Source organism: Triticum dicoccoides, chromosome 7B, assembly GCF_002162155.2.
Source record: "Triticum dicoccoides isolate Atlit2015 ecotype Zavitan chromosome 7B, WEW_v2.0, whole genome shotgun sequence".
NCBI lineage: Eukaryota > Viridiplantae > Streptophyta > Magnoliopsida > Poales > Poaceae > Triticum > Triticum dicoccoides.
This window is the reverse complement of record NC_041393.1, coordinates 285,297,513-285,310,873: the sequence shown is the minus strand read 5'-3', so window position 1 is coordinate 285,310,873 and position 13,361 is coordinate 285,297,513. Positions and strand designations below refer to the sequence as shown.

At 45.3% G+C, this 13,361-nt stretch overlaps 2 protein-coding genes across 3 annotated transcripts; one reads left to right on the top strand and one right to left on the bottom strand.

Moving 5' to 3' along the window:
- Nucleotides 1-825: 825 nt before the first annotated feature.
- On the top strand, nucleotides 826-4,893 carry LOC119336830 (signal peptide peptidase-like 1). The gene is made up of 4 exons (XM_037608911.1): nucleotides 826-1,151; nucleotides 1,513-2,362; nucleotides 4,157-4,360; nucleotides 4,547-4,893. Exons 2-4 carry the CDS (start codon nucleotides 1,565-1,567, stop codon nucleotides 4,661-4,663), a joined length of 1,119 nt encoding a protein of 372 aa, XP_037464808.1. The 5' UTR covers nucleotides 826-1,151; nucleotides 1,513-1,564; the 3' UTR covers nucleotides 4,664-4,893.
- A 304-nt stretch (nucleotides 4,894-5,197) lies between these two features.
- Nucleotides 5,198-10,320, bottom strand: LOC119336645. Of its 2 annotated transcripts, none has more exons than XM_037608701.1 (2): nucleotides 8,564-10,316; nucleotides 5,198-8,279 (listed from the first exon to the last, which is right to left on the bottom strand). In XM_037608701.1, exon 2 carries the CDS (start codon nucleotides 6,339-6,341, stop codon nucleotides 5,244-5,246), a length of 1,098 nt encoding a protein of 365 aa, XP_037464598.1. In that variant the 5' UTR covers nucleotides 6,342-8,279; nucleotides 8,564-10,316; the 3' UTR covers nucleotides 5,198-5,243. The 2 variants fall into 2 exon arrangements, with proteins under 2 accessions (XP_037464598.1, XP_037464599.1); XM_037608702.1 differs by having other exon boundaries at nucleotides 5,276-8,279; nucleotides 8,564-10,320.
- Between the last annotated feature and the right edge of the window lie 3,041 nt (nucleotides 10,321-13,361).

The window sequence follows — 13,361 nt, the reverse complement described above, 5'->3', positions numbered from 1 at the left end:
AGTTGGCCTAAGCAGTAAGGGCATCTCCAACACTGACCCTCAGACCGCCCGCATCCATCAGGACCGGGCTATGCGGACCGTGGAAGCCATCCAACGCGGGCCTGTATCGGTCTACCGAGCGGTCTGGATGTGTTTTCTTCCGCAAATTGGAGAGAAAGTGGGGGGAGTTTTGCGAGAGTCCGGACAACAAACACGTAGGACTCCGGCACCCCCGGTCCACCCAACCCCCCCTCCAGGCCCATTTCCTACCACTCCGTCTCTTCTCCCCTTGCTTTGCATCTACATCATTCAACAACGCAATGTGAGATTGTCATCGTATCACTGGTACGCTATCCAGACCAGCGTCACCAAGCTTTGTAACGTGGTTTGTCAGCTGGAGACAAGGTGGCTATTGCACGCGACAAAGGACGAGATCGTAAATTTTGCTTCCTCTTGCTCAACTTGTTGAATGATTCATTCACTCAATGTTGGTCTACACATTATGTAGTCCGCACGCGTTGTCGTGATGTATCACAGGACAGAGAGATGACCTTTACGTACACACACTGTTGGATGAAGCTGAAGGGGGAGTATGTGTGAGAGTGTATGATCCATTGATGAAAAACTTGTTGGACATCCGGTTAATCTAGTCGAATTTGAGACATTGTTGTGTTAGACTTAATTTGTATGCTATGTATGGATGATTTGTGCTATTTTCTATCCAAACTTTGATGAGTATCGTCCAGTTTGCATGAATCTCATCTTGTTAGTTCAAATACAGTTGAAATGTATGCCCGCAGTATTTGATGGGGATCTCCCGTATCTGTGTCCGCTGACGGTCCCGTGTCCACGGACAGATGCGGGAACTGCAGGTAGCGGGAAAAAAACCCAAGACAGAGCTGGCCTCCCGCGCAGAATTACTGCACTGCCCCCGACATCAATCTCACGGGGGAAACCTGCCGCCGGCAACTCATATTCTCGGTCCGCCGCCGGCTTCCCATCTGCTCCCCCGCGCAGCTCGCGGGCAAGGAGGGGTTCGATCCAATCTTTCTTTCCACTTCCTCCTGAGTCCTGAACTACCAACGCGGCTGTAAATCTCTGCCATCGCCGTCCGCGTTCTTCCTCATCGCAACATCGTGCCCCTCCGCAATATTTGCCCAGTGGGTTCTAAGGTACGAGCTTGTTTTTTCATCCCGTTATTAGTTAAGCCCGTCGGCCTCGACAATTTCTGCAGCTGGCATACCATCCAGATCCGCCCCTGATTGATAGGATTATCCAAAAGTTACTCCTAATTAGATTTTATCGTTTTAACCTTTTCACCACAAAATTGATCTTTTAAGCCCCCCCTGGCTCTGTCAAAGTTTTGTTCAATTTGTGTAGTACTAATTGAAAATTTGAGAGACTGCACAACTGCTAACAAATTTGTATGAAAAGAATAAAAATGGAAAGAACGACTTGTGCTCTGTGTGTCATGTTTTGGGCTTTTGGCACCCCACTTGATATTCACTACTGTCTACTCTTTGGGCATAGCAGGTCAAAGACCAGAGTATAAAATAAAGGTGGGTTACTGTTAATATTTCATAGAATGGAGTCCTTGTGGAAGCTGTCCTATTTGCTTGAGCCGGCGTCACTTGCTCTCATCGTGACGGCTGTTTCAGTTGCCTATGCATCAGCGTCTCGTGCTCTGTACCATGGCAAGGAGATGGAGAGGAACTTGGACTTCTCGGAGGCCTCCATCACACTTGATCGGTCGCAGGCTCTCATGATCCCCCTTGCAAGCTCATGCAGCCTACTGCTGATGTTCTATCTGTTTTCATCTGTATCGCACCTCGTCACCGCGTTTACCGCCGGAGCCTCTGTGATGGCGCTCTTCTTCTGTCTGTCTCCATCTATTGCCTACGCCAAGTCGCAGCTCAATCTAATGGATCCTTTCGTGTCAAGGTGCTGTTCCAAGTCATTTACCCGGTTGCAAGGATTGCTATTGACTTTCTGCATAAGCACGGTGGCAGTGTGGCTGGTAACAGGGCATTGGTTGCTAAATAATGTACTTGGGATTTCCATATGCATAGCATTTGTCAGTCATGTGAGGCTTCCCAACATAAAGATTTGTTCGTTGCTTCTCGTGTGTCTGTTTGTCTATGATGTTTTCTGGGTCTTCTTCTCCGAGAGGTTTTTCGGAGCAAATGTTATGGTCTCTGTTGCCACTCAGAAGGCATCTAACCCAGTTCACACAGTAGCAAACAAGCTTAGCCTGCCTGGGTTGCAGTTGATTACGAAGAAGATAGAGCTTCCGGTGAAGCTTGTCTTCCCTAGGAATTTGTTGGGCGGGATTGTTCCAGGAAGCACTCCTGGTGACTACATGATGCTTGGCCTTGGAGACATGGTAAGTTACTTATGTTACAATTTTTCCGTCCAGGCAAACTTTGTGTTTTGATCCTTTTAATGCCACCGATCCAAATATGATTTCATGTTCATTCTTTAATCCTGCCTTAAAATAGTACTCATAGCCATTGTATTCAAAGGTTTCAAACTTGTTTTCGGTTGCTCTTTATTCCCATCTTAATTCACTAACTTGGTTTTGTTTTCTACAATAAGTGACTTGCCAAATTAATCGTGGGCTGTTGATTATGTGCATATTGTTTTGGCTACATGGAACTGATGTAGGAATTTGATGGTGAATCATTCCTGAACATAATAATAGGAGCCTTATAGGACTACGAATATTTTCAGTGTGAATTGAGTTACGTTCTATACATTTTTGGCTTCTCCTAGGTCGTAATTTATTAAGGAAGCAAGCTAAACACACGCACTCCTTGATCAGTTCTGTCGAAAGTTTTGTTGAGCACATGGAGTGAAATGTGTCATTAGTTCATTAACTCAAACTGATTGCACGCTTTAGGCCAACAACTCGGAATTGATCAATTTAGGCCATAAACTCGTTAATTTGATGATTTGATCAAATAAGGCCAAAAGTGATTCGGGAGGGGGAAAACCAGCCATGTGCCCGCCACGTCAGCCTACTTTAGACCGCTCACAAATTGACTCATTTTTACAGTTTTTTTCTTTTGCAAAAGCGCCAACCTGATCCGATATAGGGAAAATAGAATGAAATGCCGCACGTTTCATGGGACTTGAACCACTAGAACATTAAGCTTTGTGCACAACGATGCAGCGGACAAGATATATCAGGACACAAGGATACAGTTAATTGTTTCGAAAGTGTGTTTGAAAAATTATATAAAGCCCCCGGTGTGTTCACTAAAACTCATACCCGCGCCCTAAGGGTACGGGGGGATACATGCTGACCACTAGGATGCCAAGTATTTTGTGTATGTAGAGGGTTACATGATATATATACAATCAGTGGATTCTGCTGCCACAGCAGCCGATCATGCTTACTTAATGTCAGCCTGACTGGAACAATAGGATCTACAACAGAAGGAAACATCCATCGAAAGAGAAGGCAACGATCGCAACAGAAGGAAATTGATCACCTGATTGGATTCGGTCGCCCCCTTGCAAAATAAAATAAAAATAAAAACCTGTGTGCCACATTAATATATACACTATGTAAGCTAATCTATACACAAATCTCTTAGCATCGTTGTGGTGATTGAGCATTGGTTCTACCCTAGGGGCCTCAGGTTCGAGCCCTGTTGAACTCAGACTTGTGTGGCCTTTAAAAAAAAATGCGATCGAACAAGGAAGTCGGTGCTGTTGCAAAAATACACCTGTAAATAATAGTCAATTTGCAAGTGGTCAAAGGTAGGCTGGCGTGGCAGCCACGTGGTCGGGTTTTCTCCTCCCGAATCGGTTTTGGCCTTATTTGATCAAATTAACAAGTTTATGACCTAAATCGATCAATCCTGAGCTAAGGCGTGCACAGTTTGAGTTAAAGGACTAATGGCGCATTTCATTCCTTCTGATTTATGTGATCAGCAAAACTATGTCTGGTCTAAGAATTTTTGCAGCCTAAAAAGGTCTTGAAGTACATTATTGTCATCATACGGTTAATGTATTACATTATTGTAGGTTGCATATTATCATATGGTTAAGTCTAAAAAGGTGTATTATAGGCATCTACACTGATCTTTATTGATTAATTTGCATATTCATCTTCACGTGAAGCTGCATATGCTCAACTCACTTCTATGCTTTGTTATTGTGAAATCTGCAGGCCATCCCAGGGATGCTTCTAGCTCTTGTACTCTCTTTCGATCATCGCAAGAGCAAAGGTGTGGCTGTTCCATCAGACTTGTCTCCCTCCTCAAAGTGGCGAAAATATGTATGGTTTGCGCTAACAGGTTATGGTGTTGGCTTGGTAACTGCATTGGCAGCTGGGATCTTGTCTCAGTCGCCCCAGCCTGCTCTACTCTACCTGGTATGTTTTGCCTGGTGATAATCTCAGGTTTTCAGACATTACTTTCATTTTCTTTGCCCTACCGAGCTATGCTTGCCAGACTTGGTTGCGTCTATTCTTAAGTAGCGAAGTAATGGTAGTCAGCTTGAGCAATGCCACAATGTATGGTATGCATGATCTTCTTTGTGACGGAACTTCTGATTTCAGGTGCCCTCGACACTCGGGCCCATCGTGTACCTGTCATGGTTGAGGAATGATCTGTGGGAGCTGTGGGAAGGATCTGGCACAATTGTGAACGAGAAAGCTCATTTGCTGGAAGTCTGAGATGATCCAACATGGCCATAAAAATCACAACCTCCTGTGATGTAATCTAGTAAAAAAAATCTGCTCCAAGCTTCTCATTCTGCAGGAGAATATTTATAAGATAGTTTGGCCTTAGTAATCTAAGCCTTTTACCATGTTCTCACAAGAGGAAACAATATGTAATTTATCTGTAATGGAAAGTGTTACTCCGTATTATATTTGGTGAAATTTTTTATTCTCTCTTGCTCGAATGGTGAAGCTACTTCTAGTCTGTTTCGTGATTACTCAAAGTGTTTATATTGAGGTATTTGATTTAAATTGGTGTTTGGCGAACTGAAAAAAGGAAGAGAGCTGAGTAGTCTTTCTCCTTTCTTCCTGCAACCTGAAAGCAGATTTAATAATTGTAAAAATAAAAAATCCGGTGTATGTAATTTTTTTGACAACATGTTTCTTGTTGAGATAAATTAGTAGCCACTGGTGCAATATTTCCACTTTCGTGTGCACTTCAGAAGGTTATAATGTAATCAGTTAATCACAGTATACACGGCCGGTCAACCGGCCACATTCTCTGCCGGGTCGCATGCGCTACGTTGGAATTGGATCAAGCCTGATCTTTTTTTTTTGGACAAGTGGTGGCGCCAGCAAGGATTTGGCAGTCCTTAATACATAAGTTACCTAGCTTTGCAAGCGTAGGGCAGTGACCTCCTACATGTTCTACTTTACAACAAACAAATTTATTGCTCAGGGAATGATCCTCTTTGTAGGAAAAAGCTGCACAATTGTGAGCTTTTACATTAAGTTTCCTAGGAATATGAAAAATCTGAGCTTGAATGTTCGCTGTTGCACCAAAAAAGTTTGCTAGGTGGCTTCTAATTTGCCAGTGCCCAGGGACTTGAAGAAGATTCCTTGACGCCGCTGCCTGAGCTAGTGTCAGATTGTCCACTAAGAAAGTAACTCCGCTGCTAGTGATATGGTAAGCAATTTGTGCGGCAACCTGTAGAGCTGTAGCCTCTGCCTGTAGTGGAGATTCAACACTTCCGCAAGCTGCAGAGATTAAGATACCTGTTCCTTGCTCATTCTCATTGGCCTGAATGACAATTCCTATTCCTGCTTTGTTTGAGTCGTTCTTGGAGCCAGTAGTGTTCTTCTTCCATGCTGCATCTACATAAACCTTGCAACCTGTAATCCAAGCATCTGTTTCTAATGAACATCCTTGCTTTGGCTTGTGTGCATAACTTGCCATCTTTTTCTGTATTATTTCTGCTTGTGAACCTGCAATATTTGCAGAAGATACTAATTCTTGGCTTTTTATTATTGCTTGCATAGCTGGGTATACCTGCATAGGAGAATTTGATTTTCTGCCAAAAAGGTTATCATTCCTGAACTTCCAAATACACCAAAGAAAGGTTATAATGTTATTGAGAGAGGCATGAGGGTGATTGGAAGTTAACAAGGCCTGTATAATAGCAGGTATTGAACCAAAGTTTTGCACGAAGAATTCAGACCTAATATTCCAAGGTTCCGAGAACCAAGCAGCTTTAGCAAAAGGACAAGTGAAGAATAGGTGTATATCATCTTCTTCTTGATCACATCTAGCATACTGTTTTATAATATGAGAAGAAAATCTACCTGCCCTCATACCCGTGGGAATTGCCCTCCTAAGTAGCCTCCATGCGAAGGTTTGTACTCTGGGTACCATCTCTTTTGCTCTTCAAGTTTGTTTTAAAATATGCTTTACACATGTAGATGCCTGTCTAGGTAAAGGCTCGCCATGTTCCTGCATATCCTGTAGGCAAGCTCTATATGCTGATTTGGAATTACATTTTCCTGAATTATGTAGCTTCCAACATAGGATGTCGGTACCTTCCGATTGAATTATTGGAACCTGCATAATGATGTTAGCTGCCTGCTCATCAAAGAGTGTGCAAATAAGGCTGGTGTTCCAAGCTTTTTGGTTAGGCAGCTATAGATCCTTAACTTGCGAAGGATAAATGAAGTGACCAGGTTGTATTATAAGGTGGTCATAGATGGATTCCCAAACAGGACACCACGGAGTGCTCCATATAGAAGAGTCACCTTCAATAAGTTGATAAAAAGAATTCGAGTAAAGCAAGTGGCGTATTTTTAAAATGGATGACCAGAAGGCAGATTTTGGAACTTTTGAACTAGCTCTCCAAATTGATGAGTCAGGAAAGTATTTGGATTTGAGAACTCTTGAGAGAAAGCAATCAGGGTTTTCCGCAATTCTCCATGCCGCTGAAAGAACAAGGCCTCTGTTCATAGCTTGGATGTTCCTTATTCCTAGGCCTCCTTCACTTTTCGGAATACAAATGTCCTTCCATGCCCTAAGACAAAGTGCTCTAGACCTCGGTTCCTCTTCTATTCCTGTCCACCAAAAATTCCTAATAATGGCCGTGAGCTTTGCAATCAAATTCCTAGAGAATAATATGTTAGACATGTAATATATGGGGATGGAAGCAAAGACAGAATTAATAAGCGTTAATCTGGCTGCATGAAAGAGTTTATTGGCCTTGTAACCACTAAGTTTATTACGAAATTTGTCAACCACAAAATTATAAGCAGCAGATCTATCCTTGGTTGGTAGGATTAAAGGGTGCCCAAGGTGAACTGAATTAGCACGATGTCCATAACAGGAAAAATTCTTTTGATGTCATCCTTAATGCAAGCACTAACATTTGCGCTGAAAATGATACCTAATTTATTCCAGTTAGGAGTTTGACCTGATAGGTTGCAAAATCTTTGAAGAATATGGAGCATGTGAGTAGCTTCAGTAATTGAGGCACCACAAATTAATAAATCATCTGCAAACATGAGTGAGTGAATGGGAGGACAACCAGTGCCTAAAGATATACCTGCCAAATGATTTGAGCACATAGCCTCTTGGAGGGATATAGAAAGCTCGTTAATTGCTAAAACAAACAAGTAAGGAGATAAAGGACATCCTTGTCTAACCCCCCTGCAACTCTGGAAGCGACCATAAGATTGGCCATTAATGGTAACAGAAAAAGAAGGAACCGTAATGCATGCATAAATCAAATTGATGAAATGACCACGAAGCCTTTTTCGTGAGAGAGCTTGCATAATGAAGTTCCATTCAAGTCTATCGAAAGCTTTGGCTAAATCAATTTTAAGCATGAAAGCAGGGGTTGTCCAAGATTTCAAAGCAGAAGAGTGAGTTATTTCCTGAGCTATGATGATATTGTTGCTAATCCTTCTACCTTCAATGAAAGCTTGCTGAGATTGGTCAATATAATCCGTCAAATGAGGGAGTCTATTGTCTAGGGTTTTTGCTATGATTTTGTAAATAACATTACACAAGCTAATAGGTCGAAAATCAGCAGGAACAAGAGAAACCAGCTTCTTTGGAATGAGTGTTATTTGAGTGTCATTTAGATGGGCAGGAAGTGTACCTTTTTCATAGAAATATCTTACCACTTTGACTATGTCATCTCCAATCCAGTCCCAAGCTCCTATGTAGAAGGCTACGTTGAAACCATCTGGTCCTGGGGATGCATTCCTTCTCATTGCTCTAAGTGTTTCCCAAATTTCCTTTTTGTCAGGGACACTGTAGGTGTAATCTCCTTCGATACTTGGTCGCCCAGAATGTATGTAAGGTCTGCCATGATTATTATTAGAGGAGGAAAAGAGATTTTTGAAATATTGGATAAAAACATTGGCAATAACATCTGGTTCAACATGCACCACATTGTTGTCATCTTTTATGGAAGCTATCCTATTCTTTCTTCTTCTTTTGAGGACAGCGTGATGAAAAAATGTAGTATTACGATCCCCATTAATAGCCCAATGCTTTTTGGCTCTCTGTTGGTAGTATTCAGTAAGCTTGACCATATTTTGCTCATATCTACTCACAAGAGAGGCTTCTAAAGGAAAATCATGTACCTGAATCGGCTGCATTTGTATATTTCTTATTTGCTCGCCTAGATAATCCAGCTCTTGTTGAATCGGTTTCTTCTTTCTGCACCACTTCCTTAAAGCCCCTGCAAGGTTAGTAATCCTATTGTGGAACAACTTATTTTTGGAGCTAGACCAAACATTCTTAGCATGAACATGGAAGTCATTTTCCATAAGCCACCAATTTTCAAACTTGAAGTTCCTTTTAGGCTTCCGATATTGGCCATCAGTGGATAAAAGAATAGGAGCATGATCACTAAAAATTATAGGCAGATTAAAAACATTGGAATTAGGGAAGATATTACACCAATCTGCATTAGCAAGGCATCGATCAAGGCGCTCAAGAGTTGGCTTTGAAGTGTAGCGCCTATTGGTCCATGTATATGCTGGACCACTATACCCGAGATCTATGAAACCACATTGTTTAACCAACACACGGAATGCACGCATACGATATATATTAACATTGGGAGAACTCTTATCTGCATCATAGAGAATATCGTTAATATCTCCCATACATAAGATAGGCTTGCCTTGATTATCATTGACAAATGAGGTAATCCGGTCCCATATCTGACAAGTTTCACGATGATACAGATCACCATAAATACAAACTAACGCAAAAGTTATGTTAGAGGCTATATTAAGAACAGATGCAAGGATGACATGGAAATCAACATACTGAACTTGAACTTTAACCTCATCAGTCCACATCAACCAAAGACCTCCGGATCTTCCTTTAGATGGCACAACTATACTGTCTACTATGTCAAACCGGTTGATAAGATCAACAGTGTTAATTTTAGATGATTTTATCTCAGACACAAAAGTTACCTGAGCACTCGTTGATCTCATCAAATTGGCCAGGTATGTCATCTTTTCACTACCTAGGCCATTTCCTTTGCCTCGGCAATTCCAGGCAATAAGCTTCATAATCTCCTCTGTAGGCAAATTGAGATTACACTGGCACAAGCACGCACTTAACAAACTTCAGAAAGGATCAGAGTGCAGCAGTAAAAAAAAAGATAAGGTAGCAGCCTGTGCTTTTATAGCAGTGAGGGTCAGGAAGCTAATTAGTTGCAGGCACTCAGATGGGTGTAGCGAAGACGAGATCCTAAGAACAAGGGAGCAGGTGTCGCGCTTACGAAGAACTAGGCAGACAGGGGAGGCGAGGCTATGGTGACAACCCAGTCCAGAAACAAAATTAGATCCAATTAGAGCAACTACTAGGTGCTACGCGAGCTCAGATCTGAGCGGAATCGAGAGAAGAGAATAGGAAAAATCCCTCCAACTGGATCTGAGCGAGATTGATTAGAGCAAAGGGGATTTCTGTGATGTGAGAGAATCGAGTGGATGTGGCTGGGGATATTAGAGTTGGAGATGGAGATCAGTAATGGAGGAATCAAGAGGCAAGATCGGGATGAACAAGAATGGCATGTCGCCAATCTCCGGCAAATCGCCAAGTCGCCACTTAGGCAGTCTCCAGAAAGATCTCACCGGGTTTGTCCAGTCCAACTCTATCGGGCTGGCCATCCGGATCAAGCCTGATCGATCCCCTCGCAAAGCTTGTCACGGGCCCTCGTCCTCGCATGGCCCCACACACCGCCCATCCTCTTCCTCGCTATCTCTTGCTCCTTTTCAATCGCCATTCTCTCAACCCTCGTAAATTCAACGTCGTGCACTTTGTTGGGTGCCTGACAAAACAAACACCGCCACAGCCGCCTGCACCACCGCGTGTGCGTCAAGGGACGACCTTGGGCTGTCTGAGTACTTGTTAGAGTATAAAATATCTCCGTGTATATTTGATGTATAGGAATATCTGAACCTACCTGATTTGGTATGATTTGGTTGAGATTTTCCTTGGCCTTCAAGGCATGTAACCTGCATGTATTCCTATACATATCTAACACGAAGGCCGCCCCAGATGTGACGTATTTTGCCTAATCTCTCTTGTTCATTTGGTATCAGATTTTTTTTCCGTGAATACGTAATGCGTATCATTCATTAAAAAAGGGGAGAGTGTTGTTACAAGGAATTGGGGGAGGAGCACTAGGGCACTACGTACACAAGTGGAATGGCGAAGATCCTAGTGCGAGCATGAGAGAAAATGGGTATGCTCAGCCCCAAGCAGTCCGCGGTGGCTACGGTGTGATGGTGGCGAGACCGGTGGCCCCCGCCTTGGCCCAGGAACATGCTTCCTCCTTGATGTCATGTAGAAGCCGAGAGGTGGAAGGGTGGTGCCGTCGAAGACACAAGAATTCCGGTGATTCCAGATGAGCCAGTCTACCAGGAGTATGAGCGAGGCGATCCCTTTCTGGTGTGTCGCCGGTGCTCTAGATGTCATGGCATGCCACTAGCCCAAAAAGCACACATTGGGCGCCGAAGCTAGTGCCTGGGGGTAGCACCATCTGAAGCAGTCATGCCACACCTGGCACGAGAATGGGCAGACGACTAGGAGGTGCTCCATGGTCTCGGCTTCCTAACCGCGGAATAGACACATGGCATGGTGCGGGAGATCATGCCGAGCTAGACGAGCAGCGGTCCAACATCTGTCTTGGAGCGCTAGCCAGGCGAAGAACTTGACATGGAGGGGCGCCCAGCTCCGCCATGCGAGTTGCCAGTGTGGCGCGCGTATAGACCCAGCTATACCTGGCCATAGGCCGGGCCGGGCCGGGCCTTAAAAAGCCCACAGCAAAAAACTGAGGCCCAGGCCCTCCCAAGCCCTACCATCGGGCCTACTTTTCAAGCCCAAGCCCGACCCATCTTGTAAAAAGCCCTAAAAAGCCCTTAGGGCTTAGGGACATGGCCGGGCCTCTTCCTTAAATTGCTAATATGCCAATCCCAAGCCCGTCCAGGCCTTGCTGGTGGGCTCAAAACTCAGGCCCAAGCCCGGCCCACGGGCAAGCCCATCGGGCCTAGGCCTTGGATTTTAGGGCCGGGCCTGGGTGGGCCGACAGGGTCGGGCCAGAGATGGACAGGACTAGACCCGGCGAAGAGGGCCGAGTAGCATGATTTTGTGGAGTAGGTCCCGCTCTTAGTCCAACGCATGCGGAGGCGGTCTGGCTGATCCGAGAGGGTGATGTGCTGAAGGCGGCGCACATATTCCACCATGGCCCGCGGCGTCAGAGCTTCCTGGATGTGCCTGATCCAAGCGCGATTGGCGAGCCCCTCGGCCACAGTACATGTCCAACGTCGTCGGTGGGGCACTAGGGAGGTGACATTCGGGAGCGAGAGAGTGGGTTTGTATCGAAATGAACAAGGGGATTTTGCTTGCCTGGCACTTCTGAAGATAATATAGTTTCTTCATCGGTGTCATCGAACTCATCGTCGGAACACGTCTATCGAGAGGGAACAACTACCGACAAACAAGGAAGAACACAATCAATGCAATGCACAATATGATGCATGATCATGACATGTCAATATGCTGTAGTTTGAGCTAATGCAACTAGCAGCAAGTCAAATGAAATTGGTTTGAATCCAAGATTCAAATTCAAACTCCATATATGAAGGTTTAAATGCCCTTTATTTGATTTGTCCTAAACAGCAGCTATAAGTTGTTCTAACATGCATACAGATGGATAGATTGGATTTTTCTGATCATTTTTCATATATAATTTATTTCATTTGGAATTACAGATTAATTTCTATGATTTTTAGAAGTTTAGGGCATTTTCCGGAATTTCCCGAGTTATTTAAAAGCCAGAAAATGATTAACTGTGTCAGCCTAACGTGAGTGTGACGTCAGCAGGTCAGCGGAGCCGGTCCAGGTCAAACCTGACGTGTGGGGTCCACACGTCAGTGACACAGGGCTGGTTTGTGTCGCTGACAGGTGGGCCTGGTCAACGACCACGTCAGCAGGGTCAACGCTGGCGTGTGGGTCACACTGAGTTTTAAACTAACCTTAAACAAAAAAGTAAACTAATCTAACAGGCATGGGGGCCCACATGGGAGTGGCCCTAGGGGTGTTTAGCGGGGCCATTAGCGCTAACTAAACCAGCGCCATGTCAGCAGGTGAAGTCGGCGATCACGGGGATGGCGGGACCTTGCCAGAGTTGCTCGGGACGACGCTATAGACGGTGGTTTCCGAGGGGTTTGGCTCTACGGGGAGCTGGAGGAGTGGCGCATCCACTGGTGGCAGCGAATGGAGTTGGGGTGGCCCATAGCGGCGGCGACAGCGAGTTGGGCGGCGGCCGGAGCTCGGGTGCTCGCGGTTTTGGCGCTACGGCCTGCGTTCGAGCAAGTAGCAGGCTGGAGAGGCTCTACGCGTTGCTGTGAGTGCAACGGGCACACGCACGGGACCAAATGGTCACCGGAACATGGCCGGCAACGAGCTCGTGCGGCGGCGTGGTTCAGTCTTCAAGGGGGCGACGACTACGGCGAGAAATTGAGGCGGGGAAGAGGGGGATTCGGTCCGTGAGCTCATTGCGGAGACGTTGGGATGGTCGGTGTGCTCGAAGGAGGCCTGGAGGCAACGGAACGGCGGTGACGATCTCGGCGGCCCGAGGAAGGAGATGGAGCCAATGGCGGTGCTCCAGGGCGTCCGACGTCGTGTGGCTCGGCAAAGAGGGCGACGATGTCGTGTTGGAGCTTGGCACTACTGGAATTAGCTTATTTGCCGTCTGCCAACTCTTTGCCATCCGCTGACGGACGATAAAGAAGGTCTTTGTCGTCAGCCACACGAAAACGAACGGCAAAGAAGTGGCTGACGACCCCGACCCCGACCACCGACACCCCGACCCCGACCCCGACACCCCGACACCCTGAGACCCTGACAATCGACACC